At 33.4% G+C, this 19,090-nt stretch overlaps 1 protein-coding gene across 1 annotated transcript; it reads right to left on the bottom strand.

Annotated features, from left to right (window-relative positions):
- Positions 1-4,534: 4,534 nt before the first annotated feature.
- On the bottom strand, positions 4,535-8,496 carry LOC141683650 (uncharacterized). Its single transcript, XM_074488399.1, has 7 exons — positions 7,728-8,496; positions 7,339-7,449; positions 6,720-7,089; positions 5,844-5,985; positions 5,380-5,694; positions 5,115-5,283; positions 4,535-4,897 (listed from the first exon to the last, which is right to left on the bottom strand). The coding sequence occupies exons 4-7, from the start codon at positions 5,855-5,857 to the stop codon at positions 4,847-4,849; spliced, it is 549 nt and encodes a 182-aa protein (XP_074344500.1). The 5' UTR covers positions 5,858-5,985; positions 6,720-7,089; positions 7,339-7,449; positions 7,728-8,496; the 3' UTR covers positions 4,535-4,846.
- Between the last annotated feature and the right edge of the window lie 10,594 nt (positions 8,497-19,090).

The following is a 19,090-nucleotide window of genomic DNA, read 5'->3' on the forward strand; positions in this document are numbered from 1 at the left end:
TGAGGAAGTTACACAAAACCACCTTGACAAGGTTATATCTGTTCAAGTGGTACTGGATGCTCATGATAAAAGTAATGTCAAAGAAAAGCTGATTCTGTTTCTTGAAGATGGAATAGTATACAGAATGTCAGAATCAGATGTGCTGAACAAATCTCTAAAATAACTTCAATTCTTTAATTATCTTTTGGAGATAAAGTCTGAGATTACCAGAAGATGGTCAAATTTCATCATGAAGACCATAAGGGATAAAGCTAGAATCTCTGGACCAAGGGTTACAGAATTTGTTCCAAATATAGTTGAAGATGATGGAAGTGAAATTCCAATGAAAAAGAATTCTGCTAAACTTGAAGTTATTTTGAAAGAGAAATGTCTGTGCTATAATGAAGACTCATCTCATCCAAGAGTGATCAGACTTGGTGATGGATTGGAAAGAAATCACATCTCAGCACTTAGGACTGTAATCTACCAGATTGGAAGTCAAGATGAAGAAATAAAGCAACTCAAGGCTACATTAGCTCAAGTCCTGAGGAATGCAGAAGAGAAGCTGATATCAAACTTTGTCAAGAATCACTTTGGATTCAGATTGACACAGTAAAATTGGTAAAAGCTACAAGGACTGTAAGTTGTAGTTAGTTGTCTAAATAAACTCTCATTGCATTTGTACTTAAATGTTTTTGACATCATCAAATCTATTAACTTATATATTTTTCATAATTTACAAGTTAGGGGAGATTGTTATGTGATGTCATGTCTAATCTGTTGTGTTTAGTTTCAGAACTTAATATCAGGACTTACTGGGAATCATAACTTACTGAAGTCAGAACTTATATCAGAACTTAAGGTCGTCGGGATTTATATCAGGACTTAAGTGTGAGTACTTCAGAAAAGGAATGCAGCTGATTTACAGAAAATGATCATGACTAAAACAATAGAAGATATGCATGAAGAGTTGGACAACTAGAAGACTTGTAGAAGATAATATCTGATTGATATATTTTAGGAGACAAAATTATATTTCATATCAATTAGAAGATATCTTGTAACTGTGTACTATATAAACACAGCTTAGGGTTTACACTATAAGTGCTATCATTCACGAGAACATTATACATTATAACCTAGCAGCTCTTAGTGATATTGTTCATCACTGAGAGAGAACAATTGTTCAATTGTAACAGAGTTTATTATATTGAATATTGTTACATACTTGTGTTCTAAATCAATTTGATTGTATAAACACTATATTCAACCCCCTTCTATAGTGTTGTGTGACCTAACAAATAAGCAAGAGAAGAAGTTTTTGACAGCCATACAAACGAAGAGATTGTCACAGAAAGAGTGTGGAGCGTATTTAGCACATGTGAAGGATGTAGAGAAGGAGTCTTTAAGGATTGAAGATATTCTAGTAGTTAAAGATTTTCCCGATGAGTCTCCACATGAATTACCTGGACTACCTCCAGATCGAGAGATCGAATTCACGATTGATTTGGCCCCTAGAACGGAACCAGTATCGAAAGCTCCCTATCGAATGGAGCCTATTGAAATGAAAGAGTTAGCAGTACAATTACAGGAATTTCTGGACAAAGGAGTTATTCGCCCGAGTGTAGCCCCGTGGGGTGCACCAGTGCTATTTGTAAGTAAGAAAGATGGAAGTATGAGGTTGTGTATCAATTATCACGAATTGAAAAAGTCAATGATTAGGAATAAGTATCCTCTACCGTGGTCAATTGAAAGGAGCTACTTGTTTCTTGAAGATTGACTTAAGATCTGGGTATCATCGGCTGAAAATTAAAGCAGAAGATATATCCAAGACGGCATTTCGAACAAGATATGGACACTATGAATTTTTAGTAATGGCGTTTGGATTGAAAAATGCGCCAGCTGCATTTATTGATCTCATAAATAGAGTATTCAAGCAATATTTGGATAAGTTCGTGATCGTATTATTTATTGACAATATCTTGATATACTCCAAGACGGAGGAAGAACATATGGAACATTTGAGGATTTCTTTGGAGATTTTGAGGAAAGAGAATTTATATGCAAAGTTTTCAAAGTGTGAGTTTTGGTTAAAGGAAGTTCAATTTCTTGGACATGTAGTTAACAGTGAAGGTATTAAAAGTAGACCCAGCCAAGATAAACGCTGTGACAAATTGGGATAGGCCTAACACTCCTATAGAAGTCATAAGCTCTCTTGGATTAGCGGGGTACTACAGGAGATTTGTACAAGATTTTTCTAAGATTTTTATCCCATTAACGAAGTTGGAAAGGAAGAATGAAAAGTTTGTTTGGACGGATAAGTGCGAAGAAAGCTTTCAAGAGTTAAAGAAGAGGTTGGTAACCGCACCAGTGTTGGTTTTACCCGACGAAAAGGGTAAGTTTGTGATCTACAATGATGCTTCGTATAAAGGGCTAGGTTGTGTGTTGATGCAAAACGGGAAAGTGATAGTTTATGCGTCAAGGCAATTAAAGCCGCACGAGCAGAAATATCCTACTTATGATCTAGAATTAGCAGCGATTGTATTTTCCCTTAAGATTTGGAGGAATTATTTGTATGGAGAAAAGTGTGAGATTTATACGGACCACAAAAGCTTAAAGTATATTATAACGCAGAAAGAATTGAATATGAGGTGAAGGAGATGGTTGGAATTGATCAAAGATTTTTACTGTATTATCAGTTATCCTCCCGGAAAGGCGAACGTTTTAGCAGATGCGCTAAGCCAAAAAGAAGGATTAAATGTGTTGAACTTCATCTGAGGAATTAATCACGGATTTTGAAAAGTTGAAAATAGAAGTGCGGATTCCAGAAATGGGAAGTGTTAGGGATTCAGGTATATAAACACAGTAGAAAATCAAAAATTTCGAATCCCTACCTCAGGATCCATGTATAATGAACGGATTATTATGGAGAATAAGATCATGTATCTTAATAAATCTTTCCTTCTAAATATCATGAACATTCTGATCTTGATGAACCACAGCAGCCCTCCTTGCGAGGATCTGCTCTCCAAAGGTATCCACATGAACGTACGATCGCCCAACAATCACCGGAACCAGTACTAGACCATTTGGTTGCCTTCGTCTCTCTCTCTAGCCTCTCTAAGATGTAGAGCTGCTAGGGTTTTTCTCCAAAATATGATGCAACAACCACCCCTAAAATTATACATCTTAATGTATATATAGAGGAGAGAAAGGATTAAGGCCTAACCCTAAATCTAATGGGCCCCATTCTGATTTTGGGTTTATATTATTATTAAATTCGAATTCTAATATATATATATACAATTAATCAAGTCTCCCTTAATTAATTTAATAATTAAATTTGATTATTAATAATAAAAATTTAAATTCATAATTTAAATAATACTCCGTTTAAACGTTCTTTGTGTGTGACCCTTTAGGTTATTATTACTTTGGAAATAATTTTATTTTCCAATAATAAAATTATAAACAATGAGTGGCATCTAGTAATACATCATTGCTCCCAAGTAATAATAATAATTGGTCATTCAGTTAAACCTTTCGTGAATAATGTACAATGTAATATAATCCCTTTAGCCTTATATTATAGATCAAACTCAAGGCAAGCATTATGTCATCCTCTGCAAACGTTTAATCCTTCTTTCCTTGATCAATGAGTAAAATATTAAACAAATCACTATTTGAGCACGACCATGCATTTTATAGTCTTACTCAATCAAGAGGTCAATAATATCACTCCTTTAAAATAAAGGAGGACTAAATCACATCTAGATCATTCATATTTCTTATATGATTTATAATATATCAATGTCTACTTTTATGATTACCCGTTTAAGGATAACTTTCAATACACTACTAAAGAAATGCCCTTAGACATCGGTTATAAACCGATGTTTTTTTTTTCAAATCGATGTCTTCGCATGTGTAGAGAAAGGTAGGGGTCTTTAACATTGATTTTTGGCCGATGTTAAAGGTGTACATAGACATCGGTTTTCTTAGTAAACTGATGTATAATTAACCTTTTTTTTAATTACATATTAAAACTAGATTATGAAAAACGGTATTTTGGAGTTAAAAAAAACTATAAACATATAACACGGAAGAACTTTTAAATGATAGACATCAGATTCTTAAAAAAACGGATGTCTTACTTTGTATTTTACATCGGTTTGTTTACTCAATTGATGTTAAACATAACTTATAACATCAGTTTTACTTGAGGAAATGATTTGAAACTTCTACTTTAACATCGATTACGTAAATTAAACCAATGTACATTGTTCTGGAAGACATCAGTTTTCTTTTGATTTACTTTTATATACTTTTATATACTTGCACAAAGCGATGTGTTTTAACATTTTAGACATCGTTTTCATTCCTCTAATTCAATTTGTTTTGTTAGTTTAGACATCGTTTTTAGTTTAAGCAGGTGGTGTGTGTTTAGTTGCTTCACATCAGTTTTATAACAAGAACCGATGTTTGAGTTCTTTTTAAAAAAATAATAAGCATGTGAGTGTGCAAACAATAGCCATAAAAGGTGCAAGAAATAAAATGAATCAACAATTGAATAATATAACATATTAAGTAAAAATACATCTAATCTCTGTAGCAATTAGCATTACAGGATGCTTTTTCAAAACTAGTTGGCATTGTACATATTCTAATAAGATGGTATAAAACGCCTTTACTTATAAAAGCAATAGAATGAGGAAATGTACATGTACAGAGTAAGCAGAAGATAAACCGGATTTTATGTTAATTATTATATACAGTAAAATGGGGCCTCAGAACTCATGAACCTAGCATGGATGCCATCCATATTCCAAATGACACAATACCTAGAGTTGCAAAAGCTTGGCCCAGTTCAAAAATGATATTTTGTTGCTGAACTGGTACACTTTGCCAGTTGGTTATCCTAATTCAAAACAAATGCACAGCAAAAGTAAAGTTAAAAGGAATAAATGGTGATTTTTAACTAATGAGTGTATGGTAGCTGTATTAAAACTAAAGTATGAGTGTATGAGGGTATGGTAGCGACTAGTCGACAAGATGTCCCTCCGTCTACTCAACTTATCGACGTGACAACCATGTATATTGTATTGTTTCAAAAGAAGAAAAGAGTATAAATGTACCTGCCAATTTTCATCTCTTCTATAAACTTCTATCCCGTGGAGACCGACTTCTTTCAATCTTCTGATGATAGCAACTGGATTTTTTAATGCCCATTGATGAGCCAGCACAGCCACACCACCTGTTTCGCTTATTAGTCGTACTGCTTCTTCTATATCAGGTTCACTTCCCCTGGAGACGAACAAGTAAAGCAAAATATTATATTACATACATACAAATTAAGTTAAAATCTAGACACTGAACAATAGTGTCAGCTTATTCACATACGTAGAATAAGCAGGTCCTCCATCATAAGGATATCGGGAAAAAGCTTGCTTCAGATTCTCGGCATGACCTGCTTTTACCATAGCCCGAATAACGTGCACCCTCCCTGGAGCAACACCACTACATGCAATCTTTGCAACATGCTCCAACTTAAGCGGCAACTTCAACTTGTTAAGCTTCGTGACCATATTTTTCACACGTAGGTGACGTCCATCCCTTGTATCAGCTAAAAACTTCTCAAACTTCTCAGGTCTTGTCGGTCCGCAACTATTGTAGTAAGCAAGAATGTGCACAGGTTCTTCTGTTCCACATTCCCCATTGGATAGTCAATTTACCAAAGAAACGTATTAAACGAAAGTATCACGACCATGTTAACTTCTATGTTTAATCGCTATCTAGAGTAGGACACAATGTAATTAGAGTCTATTTGCAAATTAAGAAAACCGAAGAAAGGTAAAGTACTCCACCTGAACATCTCCATGTTTTCGTAGTTGATTCCTAATGAAAGTGACGGCTTCTGAGCTGAAATAACCGATTAAAGGAGGATCTGCTTCCGTATGTAAGTACAAGATTACCTCCATATGCAATAATATCCACTTCTAAGGATGCCTGCATAAAAATATGAGATCAAGACCTAATCAAGATTTATAATAACTGACCTTATAATTAAATCAATTACCCTATTATATAGCTTTGGTTCAAGAGTTCATAATATTAACTAATTTGATGCAGCAAATTTCTGTAGCCATGCATGGACATAAAACAAAATATCAATATGATAGCTTGTAATGTGAAGTACTGTATCTCTCAACCTAGCCATATTTTAAACTGGATTGTGGTAATAGCCAACAGGGACGTTTATCCTGCATATATTCACCAAAAAATTGACTTCCTAAGTGGTACACAGGCAATTATTATATACAAATCCAAAGTAGTTAATGTATTGAAATTGAAAAGGAAAACGGAACAGTATATATACCTTTTTGCAGCTTCTCAAAACGATTTATTTTTAACATATAAAACTTCGAATAAACTTCCAAAAAAAATTCTAAACTTCTCAAATTATCCTTAAAAGTCAAAACTCAAAAGTGTAGTGGACTGAAGTAGGATACTCGACTTTACACACTGAGCATGTTTGGTTTGATTTCTTATTCAGTAATCTAATTCAATATCAATAAATTAGCATCCAAAAAAATCGATCATAAAGTCTAGTGGTCACTTGTTCGGATTCTAAATTAATCGAAAAATGTGGTTGTCAAGTGTGATTCGAATATAATAAAAACTATTACTCCATTCATATAACTAGGGAAAGTATATGTAGTAAAAAAGAGGTGAAAAAGGACCTGACGAGCAAGAGAAAGGGCGTGATACTGCATACGAAGGCTGCGACCGATATCACCGAGAACTACCAAAGTTGCCCTGCCTCTCGTCTCACCTTTCCCTACAATCATCATCAACCTACAATCTTTATTCACTTGGTGGAATTAATTTTCCAAAAAAATATAAAAAAAATTAATTTGGAGTTAGCAAATTAGATATATAATCAGGAAGTGAATTAGTATAAATAGCAAAGGGCAGACCTGGCATTGTTCAACTACTGAGCAAATGAGGAATTACAAATGTTTGTATTCAACGAATTGTGAGTGGGGTGCCAAGTTGTTGGATGGAGTTGCAGGCCTCACTAAAACAGGGAGTGATCGAGTAGTGAGGGACCTGCAAAACTAGTCATATATCTGCTTCTATTTTCCGTATCCAATATTTGATTATTTTATCAATTTAAATGATTAATGTTCTCTTCTCATTTGTATTACATTTTTTATTAAAATGGTCTAAAATATCATAAACTCATAATCTAGGGAAATGACCCAAACTATCACGTAGTAAGCAAGCCATACATTCGTTTATACCAAATACAAAAATACACCAATATAAAATACACGCAATAAAAACCAAGAACTGTACATTATCATAACTACAGGCAACATGTTCCGCAGCGGTGGTATTAAAAGCATCACGAACCAGAAAAAGGTCACCACGCCATTGAGCACATACATCTACTAAAAATCTCAACATCTTCAAACCATCATGGAAGTCAGAAACAGACAATTAGCATCACCGAATAAAAGCCAGTAGGACTATTTCTAAACAAAGAAACAAGTCAAATTGTGATAATATGGTAGGAAAGTACTATTAAAAGTCAACCAATTTTACAAGTTAAGCCCTCCAAGACATGATATTCAGTAAATGTAAACTACTTAACATAATTATACAAAACACATTACCTGATAATCAGAAGACTATAAAAAATTGATAATAAGATAGATACATTACACTGTTTACGAAAATGTTACCTAGGGGGATCAGATTCGTTATCAGCAGGAACGAGTCCTCCCTGCAATTCACCAATTCTACTCCACCTTCTTTTTACACCTTCATACCTCTCATTATTATGATGCTGCTCATTGTTGCACTTTTTCTCTTGAGCATTTCATCAAACACCTTTTGTGCAATAAAATCCTGCAGTACAATTAAACAAAACTATGTAGCCGAGGTTATTAACGAGTTTCCTCCTTGGTTAACCTCCTCGGATGAACCCATCACTCTCTTCTTCTCTTTCTTCTCACTACTCTCACCTTCACTAATCTGCTTCTTCTCCGACTTACAAACCTTCACCTTCCCCTCCTTCCCATCTCCCTTCTCCGCACCTCCACCATTCTCATCATCAAAATCTAAACCATCTTAGTCACTTTCCGCACTTCTCCATCCACACCCAAAATACCAAAACATAAACAAAATAAATCCAGGACTAAAGAGACAAAAAATAATGAATAAATGAAGGTGAGTAGATAAACAAAATCAAGAAAATTGGGTAGACATGAGAATAGATTGAAAAAAATAAAATAGGCTTGTACCAATCGAGCTCAATTTATGAATTAATCGAGTTTATTTCATATAAATAGGGGTTTTAGGTTTAGAGAGAGCGAGTGAGAAGAGAGACAGTGAGAGATGAGAGAGAAGAGCGACTGTGAGAGATGAGAAGAGAGACGAGGGAGTGAGAGAGAAGAAAGGCTGTGAGAGAGAGAAGAGAGAATGAGAGAGGGGGAAACATTTTTGACCTAAGGGAGGAAAAACTGAGCATAAAAATTTTGTTTTTGGGCGGATTTTTTGCTGTATTAACGGGGAAAGAAATAAGCGGATTTTTTGCTGTATTAACAGGGAAAGAAATAAGCGGGGCTTTTTTATTTTTTTTAAAAAATGATAATAGACATCGGCTAGTTAAGATAGTGATGTCTTACAGCCCCTTTTAACATCGGTTTTGAAATGACCGATGTTAAAATTGCTTTTCACATTAGTGACATTTCTAACCGATGTTAAAGGGATGATGTCGTAGACACTATTTCTAGTAGTGATAGTATCAAAGTATATTAATTCTCGTATAGAAATATAATGATTTCAGGTCTAAGGACCAATACATCATTATCACTGTGAGATTAACTTATGACACATTAAACATGTAGTATCTCACAACGGGTCAATCCAGCACCATGTATTTAATATATGTGTCTGTGTTTTCACTTTAGTATCACCATACTTATGATCAATAAGATGTGATCATCAGTCAACAAACACACTAGTCTCAACATATTTATTATCGTCCCTTAATAATATTACTTGACTAGGGACCTTTAGGAATATCAATATTATTCTCATAATCTCATTTCTAAGTCACGTACTTAAAGATATAGATTTACATATCATATTCCAAGGACATTTATTAATCTAACATTTTATCGCAGAAAATAAAGATATAATAAATTACTAAAGAATAATTCATAAAATCATAATTAATAATCCAAATGTTTCATTATATAAACATAATAGTGTTGTGTCTAGGGCACAAACACTAACCAAGAAGTGAGGTAATGTATGGAATGACTTTTCAGCCGGAAATTTTACAAAAGATTCGACATTGTCAAGAGCAAATGATGAACCACGAGAAGGGTAAGTTATATGGAGAAGAAATTAAGGCTCAAAAGGATAATAAAGGAATATACCGAGTTTGCTCGCGTATCTTGAATTCCTAGTATTATTGAATTGAAACACGAGAGTCTTCATGAAGCGCATAACTCAAGATTTTAGATTCACCCTGGAAGTACAAAAATGTACAAGGACTTAAAAGAAAGTTATTGGTGGCCAAATATGAAAAAGGAAATTACGAAATTGATAAGTAAATGCTATACGTGCCAGAAAGTAAAAGCGGAACATCAATGGCCGAGTGGACTATTTCAACCACTAGACACACCTGGAAGGAAATGGGAGCATATCTCGATGGGTTTCTTGATAGGATTACCAAAGACTAAGTCTAATCATGATGCAATATGGGTAATAATTGATCGATTGACAAAGTCAGCGCATTTTTTGCACATCAGTGAAAGATTCTCATTGGAATAGTTAGTAAAGATGTATTTGGATGACATCGTGAAGTGTCACATAGTTCAAGTGTCTATCGTATATGATAGAGATCCAAGATTTAACTCAAGGTTTTGGCGACAATTTCATGATCATTTGGGAACTAAATTGAAAAATGAGTACGACATATCATCCGCAGACTGACGGACAAAGAAAAAGGACTATTCAAACAATCGAAGATATGTTGGCGAATGCAAATTATTAGGCCCGGAGTTGGTGCAACAGATAAAAGAGAAAGAGGATGTGATTTCACAAAAGGCTGATAGATGTTCAAGATCAACAGAAGAAATAAGCAGATCAAAACAAGAAAGGATGTGCTATTCGCACCCGGAGACAAAGTATTGTTAAATATCCCTCCATGGAAAGGTCTATCCAAATTCGGGAAGTACGGAAAGCTGAGTCCTAAATATACTGGACCATTCGAAATACCAAGGAAAATCGAAAAAGTGGCATATGAGTTAGTGTTACCTCCGTAGATGCAACATCTTCATAACGTGTTTCACGTTTCTCTTCTGAAGAAGTATAATATTGATGCTAGTCATGTAGTTGAGCTAGAACACGTGGAAATTCAACAAGATCTATCATAAGTGGGACATCCACTATAAATCCTAGATCGTAAAGAAAAAGCTCATAGAAATAAAATGGTGCCTCTAGTTAGAGTTTTGAGGAGAAATCCCAGGATAGAAGAGTTAATTTGAAAATTAGAAAGTGAAATGTGGGAGAAATATCCCCATTTATTTGTTTAGACTAGATTCTGAGGACAGAATCCGTTTAACGGGGTAGAATGTAATGACTGGGAATTTTCGTAAATTAATTATGCGAGTGTTATTCCCTAACAATACAACAAGAATTACAGAAGGGGGGTTAATGTAATTCTGACTACTTTTTGAGATTTTAAAATTGTTCTAACTTACTATATATAATAGTGTTTGATTTGCAATATTGCGGAAAAAAAGAGTAATGGAAATTAAAACACTAAGTAATAAAACACAAGCTTTAAAATTTTCTAGTGGATTTGAAAGTATCCACCATATATATATATATATATAACAGATTGAGAACTCTGTGAAGCTTTGAATAGCTCACAGCTGCTTTACAAGTTGAACAAACAAAACTACAGAGAAATTCTTATAGAATACAACTTCATATGTTTCTCTGAAAAATAAGCTTACTTAGTTAATTGTTCTCACTTTCTACACTTGGTTTATATATCACCAAGTTACATGACGGTAAGACAAGATAATAAAATAAAACTATATCTAGTCTAATATCATGCTGCAACATTACTCTGTTCAGAATCTTTGAATATCTTCACATTTGCATGAAAATGGTAATGCTTAATTGTGATGGACCCGCACTACTAACTAGCAGAAATATGCGTAATATTAATTAAAAAGTAAAGTACTATAGAAGATAGAATATTAAAGCTACAACCTGTAACCACAATCCCCTAATACACATGAATGAGTTTGAACCACATCTAACATTATTACAGACCAAAAATATCTTGAGTCAAATTTCTACCGAATTTTAAACCCAAAGTTTATAATCCTTAGGGAACTACTACTTCCCTAACTGCTCCAACATCTGACGGTAGGCATACCCCGAGTCCCCAGAAGTCTTACGCGCGGTTTGCTTGAATTGACCCATCTTCGGGTTTCACTAGAGGGATAACATCAATAACAATATTAATGAGCAAAATGCTCAGCAAATGGATAACAATGAATAACAATGCATCATATACTCATTAAAACAATAACAGAGGATAACCGATAATAAGAAATCTCAAATAAAAGATCAAGTTTTTAGTAAGTGTATGGAATTGGAAATCACACAGCGCTATGAGCAATGAGGGGTGATCATCCCACATCAAAGCTCCGAACCACATAACAAGTGATTCACAACTATTGAGGATCCTCGACACACATTAGCTAAATAAAACCATCAGGTTTCCTACTACTGATGTTTTTAACAATGACTTGCGCCTCAGTCTTACCAGAACATACCATCCAATTCCTTTTAATCAATTCATTTTAATTTCGAAGGGTTCTTGATCAAGGACAAGATAACAAGGGTTGGTATTGTCAAGGATCAAGTGACAAGTTTTCAAAAGAGGGAATGTTATTAAGATCAGGGTTCCCAAAAGAAATATTTCAAATTTGTGAGGGGTTTAGGGTTCACATGATATATTAAGGGACTTTTGTAGGGTATCTGTGACGCCCTCCAAACCCGGGGTCTAGATTTGGGAGTCACTAGCCAATAAACTATAATAAAATAATCACAGCGGAAATATAATAAATATGACCCCTTGCATGCACTGGATCGATCACAGGTTATAGTATGGAACATGCACTAATACAAACCAAGTGTTATTACAAACCATAAGTATAATTAGTTTTACAACTTATTCAAATTTTATTACAAACCTTTATACTATTCAAGCGTCCCAAACTATCTACGTGGAAGACACACCAAACTATTTACAAGCACTTGACCTCTAATCAAACCTGGAACTCAAGCCTGCTCCGGTTTAGCTGAAAGATTAGATTAATAAACAAGTATGAGCGAAGAGATGCTCAGCAAGTAATATAAAGTTTGTAAGTGAACAACAATAATAATATCTGAGTAAAAGTCCAAGCTGATATAAACTTTAAAGTTTAAGCGACAATTTAATCAAGCACAAGTATGCAATATGTTGTTCATGATGATCAGTCACGAAACAACACCGGTATCCCGCAGCCATACCGTAAATATAGGTATCGATATCCGGCAGCAATACCATACCTATTGGATATCCATAAAAAGGCATATACTCGCCTAGCAAGATATTATATTTTCGTATAATAGCACGTTGGACCGGTGCCTCATCCTCTTACGCTAACCAATAATCAACTCACAAAATAAATTTTGATTAAAGAAGCCAGATAAATGACATCCTTATCCATTCAACTCCCCATGTCACATGGTCCGGAGTTATCTCAACAACTGATGGCGAAATAACTAGATGAATTAGTTATTCGCTAATCGCAATTTAATGTTCCACTGTATAGAGTAATTTATAGTGAAATATAAAACGTTTAACTATTCTGAACTTAGAATAGTATGGATATTGAAAGAATAAAGTTCAGAGTCAATATCACTTGAATGATAAGTGAAGATATAAATATTTGCATAATATGATTCGAAATAAACGTCACTTGAACGAAAAGTGAAGTCAGGGATACTTGCCTGGTATGCTCACTAACTTTTCACTAAAACTCTGGCTTATAACTGCTGGCTATCAACTCCGTCTAGCACTTGACCACACTCCTTGCTACTCGATTCTATTAACAAAAGAACTATCTTAATTAACAGAACCAAACTCAATCGACGTAACTATACATCTTGACATCTACCCGATCGTTTTATAACTAGCATGGCATTTTAAAACTGTAAATAGATAGCATACATATCACGTAACACATAATCATGGCATTCGTATAACACGTAATCACATATTTTATGTAACACATAAGTCAGACCATTAAAAAATATGTCTCAATGCGTTCAGAATGAAAATCAGGTCAATAATAATATTTACCGATCAGATACCGACTCAAACTGATACACAAATCAATTGTCATTGCAATACAAAAGAAATTCGGACTCAAAAGTATTTTTATTGGAAGCGCAATATTTTTCTGAGTCTATACGCGTTCGTTTCGTATTAAACGGACGAACAGTTTAATTATTATTAATAAAATAAGAAATAAATGGAAATAAATCAATTAATAATAATATTAATTGATTTTTAAATACCAAAATATCATTTTTAAAAGATTAAAAACAAGTTTTAGAGATTATTTGAATAATTATAAATAATTCACATTTATTTAACTATTTATAAATGAAATTAATTGATTAAATGATTTTTAATCAATTAATTAAATTCACAAATAATTAACTAAAATGAATTATAAATAATTAAATCAAATTAGATTTTTGAAAATAATAAAAGAAAATAATTTTTGGAATTTAAAATAAATTAAGAAAATAATTTTTAGAATATTAAATAATTATTAAATGATTTTTGAAATTAAAATAAATGATTTTCAAAAATAGAAAATGTATTTTGATTTATTTTTAAAACAGAAAATCTCCAAAAATAGAATTCTAGAAATCAACTGGGGTCTAGGGGATTAAAACCGGGTTATTTCCGGGTTTGAAAATGGGTCAGCTGGAATAATCCGGGTCGACGAAGAACATGAAGAACCGCCGGAAAATTCTGCAGAATCCGGCGACCAGGCCAAAACCAACTTGTTTTTCATGTTTTCAAATCGCAAATCATTCAACATCGACTGGGGATTTCAGAAACGTCACCTACAACAATCGACAGCAACCACAACAATTTCTCTAACTTAGAACTCATGTTTTCCGATGAGTTCATCGGAAAACTTCGATTATGCTAAATCCTTAACCAAAATCAGTGAATTCGGTCCCAAATCACAGCAGGAGTTATTTATAATCCATTCCAGTCATCAAAACAATCAGAAACAACACATACAAACCAGAAAATCAAATTAAAAATCCGGTGAAACCGAAAACCCGGTTTCATCAATCCTGAACTACAACTAATCAACCAAATACGTAAATCGTTTCTACAGATCAAACTAAAGTTATTTGCAACAACAAAAACAATCAACAATTACTTAAAATCCAAAAACGAATTCAAGAACATGAACCCAGAATCGATTTTGTAAAATACTCACCCTCGATTCGTGATTTTGATATCAACAGAACGGGCTCGTTACGGGGATCAATTTGATATGTAGAATGTCCGATTTGGTTTCTTGGTTAGCTCAAAATCATCAATTCTTTGTGATGAACAAAATTATACTCCCAAATTTGTTCTTGATTTTATGTTTTTTTTTTCTGAAAATTTATGTTTTATAAATAAAATTGAATAAAATAACTGATTGGCTGGTATTTATAATTTTACAGAAATTATATCCAAAATAAATTAAGGGTGTTTTTATCCCTTAATTACAATAATTAAGCCCCAGAATAATAATTACGGGGAATAATTTTAAAAGCGATAAAATACAGAATTTGAGATACGAATAATTTTATAAAAATACAAATACGGATTTTGTGGGGTTTGACGTCCCGGTCCGCTGATTTTTGAAAAACAAAACGATACTAAAATTAATAGAAAAACCCGAATATGCATTCAAACGCGCATAAAATAAAATAAAACGAATATCTCGATAGAGACGCGAATAAATGCAAGTCCAAATTGCAGATCGATTCATATGATTGCAGTCTTAACACATATTATCCAATCGAAAAATTTCCTGGCCCGCACATAAACACACATAACAACTGTAACATCTAATATCATGACAATAATCAATTTAAATTCATAAAACACATAATATTTATTTATTTAACATATAATATTCACATAATTTTTCCGGATATTACAGTATCCATGAGGGTTTGAGGTAATATGTGATGAAACGGGGTCAATTCAAGTATGAAAGCGATTAACTAAATCAAGGTCAAATCATTGGGTGATGTCGGAGTCTAATTAATCTTATTGATACTATAGTCATGCATTCACTGGGTAATTAATCACGGGAACAGGATTATAAAGATAAATTGAGAGTTCACTTTCCTGGACTACGCTTACTGAGCTCTTGAATGGAATTGTTTATGGGCTCCTTTCCTGGCCTCCGACTTGAACCTATAATAAATAGTATCCTCATTACAACTCTTGCTAACTACCCTTTCACGTATACTATAAATACATATATATACACATATACACATATATATACTCTTAATTTATACTAATTACAAGTAATATATGCATCACATAACCCACATAACATATAACAAGAAATGGCATGGCAATTTATCACTTAATTAATAGTGCACAACTAGACTCTATTTACGACCTTAGTCACTTAAGTAATTAATCATATAACATATAATTATCATGACCAATACTCCTAATCCTCCTTTATAGACCTCAACTCAACCTAAAATTAGTAAGGCATACTTATGCCTCACTTCAAACGATTCACAAATGCAATGCACACTATTTGACTTACCGAATGCACACATTGGCACCAATTGTGTGCCTTGGAAAAAATATGAAGTTATACTTTGGGCCTTTTCTATATTCTGACTCCTACGACTTCTTATGACTTTAAGCTAACTTTAGAAATTTGTTTGACATCAAGGCATCACTTAAAAGACACACAAATGTATTGTACCTTTCTAAAGCTCCAAAGGCAACTCTAATGGTGACTCTCAGGTGTTTTGGTAGAAATAAGGTATCTCCACCTTGGGACTTCACTCCAAACCAAATCTCAAAGGTTATTAAGACTCTAAAATGACTCTCAAAGTTGAAATGAATCAAAGGCCTCACTCAGGCCTCCCTAGGCCTTAAGTGGAAGTTGACCCAAAACTGCCTTCCCTGATTTCCAAACTGCCCTGATTTTACCAACTTAAAACTTATTTATCTAGTTCATTTATTGATTTTAAAGGCTTTTTAAGCTTCCTAAGACTTCATTATACCTATTTAGACCAAGGCCCCATGAAGGCCTAACCTATGACATGATGATAATCAACCAAAAATCAAGTTTACCCAAATCTGCCCTGTTATGAGTTGCTCTCGGGGTTGTGTGTGTGTGCCTAATCAAATTAAAGTTTTTATGCAATCTAAAGCTACTGGACTCAAGTATGAACCAAGTCCCAACTCCGTTGAGCTCAGGCCTACCAAGGCCTTGCTAAAACTCACCTAAAATGACCTAAACTTCTAGTACAAAAATCTGCCCAAATAAGATCAATGCGACTCCTTCCACCTTAATTCCCTTCATTACAACAAAACCAAATAACAATCGACAACCAACCAAGGCAAGCCCTAACATACACTAATACCTAATGACTATCAACATTTTAAGGATCATATGCAATTTATTTAGCATGAAGATCACTTATAAAAAACAAGTAAGGTAACACATCACAAGACAAGCCACCACTTAGCAATTTAAGCAAGAATTCGAAGTAAACATGCATGGTAACTTCATGAAAACTACTGACCTTAAGCTCATATCATCATTTATAATCTAAACTATCATTTTATCAAAGGAAACATGGCATGCAACTCACAAAAATCAAGTATCAAAAGGTTAAAAGAACAACTATAATATCAACATCATGTCTTCGAGTTTTTAAGCAAAAATTTGAACTATATAATCAAAATAATCACTTGATATCTAATGAATATAATCACTTATCATTATTGAATACTTTATCTAGCATTTTATAACCAAAAACCACAGCATACATCTCATACAAGTCAAATACCAAAGCACAAAATCAACAAGTATGGTTTCTAATATGAAAATTACTTGCAAAATCAACATGCAAGTATTATATCCAACATGCAAGTGCTAAAATCAACATGCAAATACTAAAATTAAGGTATCTTGATGGAAAAATAGCATGGAAGGGTTTAATCTTAACAAAATCACATTTATAAAGAGTAAGACTTTAAAAATCATCATGCATGGTCATTTTTCATAAAAACTTCCCAAAATCAACACTTTACATTCGGCTCTTAAGAAATCATTGCCAAATTTTTATGAACAATGAATATGACTTGGTAAAATAGAAGTGTAACACCTCTCCAAGATCATATCTTGCTCATTTCTATAAGCCACCATGGTTGCAACCTTGAGTTCATAAGAATCAAGGCCTTAACCTCGGCTTTACCAACATGCACACACAAAACTCACCTTAAAATGATGCTACTACACTAAATGATGAAGTCCTTAGCTTGAATAACTAGAGTAGTGAAAGAAGATGAAGAAAAAGTGAAGAAAATGGAAAGAATGGGGGTGGGGATGAGCTTCGGCCGAGAGGGAGTGAAGAGTGGAGAGAGTGAGGTGTGTGAGTGGGTGTGTGTGGAAAAATGAGAGCACTCACTTGGTTTTTGTTACTAAAATTTGATAGTGGAATGGAGAATGTACATAATTGTCCCTCTTGGTAGTAGTGACAAAAAATGCATGCAAGGTTAAAGAGTTAATCTTGCAAGTTAGTGGGGTTAGAATTGACGGTCTTGGCCTTGGACCCTATTATAAGCTAAAATGCATGCAAGGGTGTGCTAGTAATTCAATAATTAATAAAAATATGATTAAAAATAATGGATTTTAATAAATAAAATACAACTCCATAAATCATAAAAATAATACCATAAATACTTTGAGATTTTAGAAGTTTTATAAAATTGTTTTCAAAAATTTTGAGCAAGAATATATTTTAAAAGAATTTTCTAAGATCAATTTCCTATTAAACAAGCCACGATAAATATATTTAAAAAAATTAAGTCACATAGGAAAATTGCATGTAATTTAATTTTTAAACCGAATGATAATCTATCGCTTAATCGCAACTATAATAACTCAAATATTATTTACTCACGTAACAAAATTTGCTTGCGTACAATTAATAATATGCCTATAAATAATTTAATAATATTCGCAATGTCACACAATGAAGAACATATATGAACGTATTAAATTCACATAATTCTTGACATTCAATACACATAAAAATTATATAGCACAAAACAAAATATTATATTACATTAATATCAAATATTCACAAGCGTTACATTCTTTGTTCTCAAAATCCTTCTTAACAGGCTGCCACATTCCTTTTACAAATACCCGACGCATATGACTGTGTTGTCACTATCAACAGCTATTTTGAATATGATCATCCATCGTAATTATGTTGAACATCCGTCGGGAGCCTTGTAGATCATCCGTCGGGAGTCTATCTGTCACTTGACTCTATTTTACTTATACAGCTTTACAAGACATCTCATATTTATAATCTGCCAACCTATTCTGCATATCAATATAGTAGTCAACATGACTTAGAGAATCCTACACAATCTACTAGACTAAAACATGTTGTTTACAGAAATGTGCTACAATACTTATTTGTTACATAAGATACACTCTGGATGGATGTCAAATTGTCATCCGCCGGGACTATAAAGTTCATCCGTCGAGACTATATTAAAAAATCCGTCGAGAGCTACAAAATTCACTAAGTTAAATCTACTAAGGTGTTTTGTTTAACTTATCATCAAGTTCACAACATATCCTAAAAATCTCCCCCAATTTATGTATACTTTAATTGTAGCCATAAATTAAGAGAGACTTGATGATAACAAAACACCCTA

Source organism: Apium graveolens, chromosome 9, assembly GCF_009905375.1.
Source record: "Apium graveolens cultivar Ventura chromosome 9, ASM990537v1, whole genome shotgun sequence".
Classification (NCBI taxonomy): Eukaryota; Viridiplantae; Streptophyta; class Magnoliopsida; order Apiales; family Apiaceae; genus Apium; species Apium graveolens.

Bases quoted from the DNA above. Each gene is read 5' to 3' on its own strand.
- LOC141683650 (XM_074488399.1), bottom strand. The intron at 5,284-5,379 runs GTATGTGAATAA...GTTCGTCTCCAG, and splicing joins GGAGGACCTGCTTATTCTAC to GGGAAGTGAACCTGATATAG. The intron at 4,898-5,114 runs GTACATTTATAC...GTTTTGAATTAG, and splicing joins GAAGAGATGAAAATTGGCAG to GATAACCAACTGGCAAAGTG.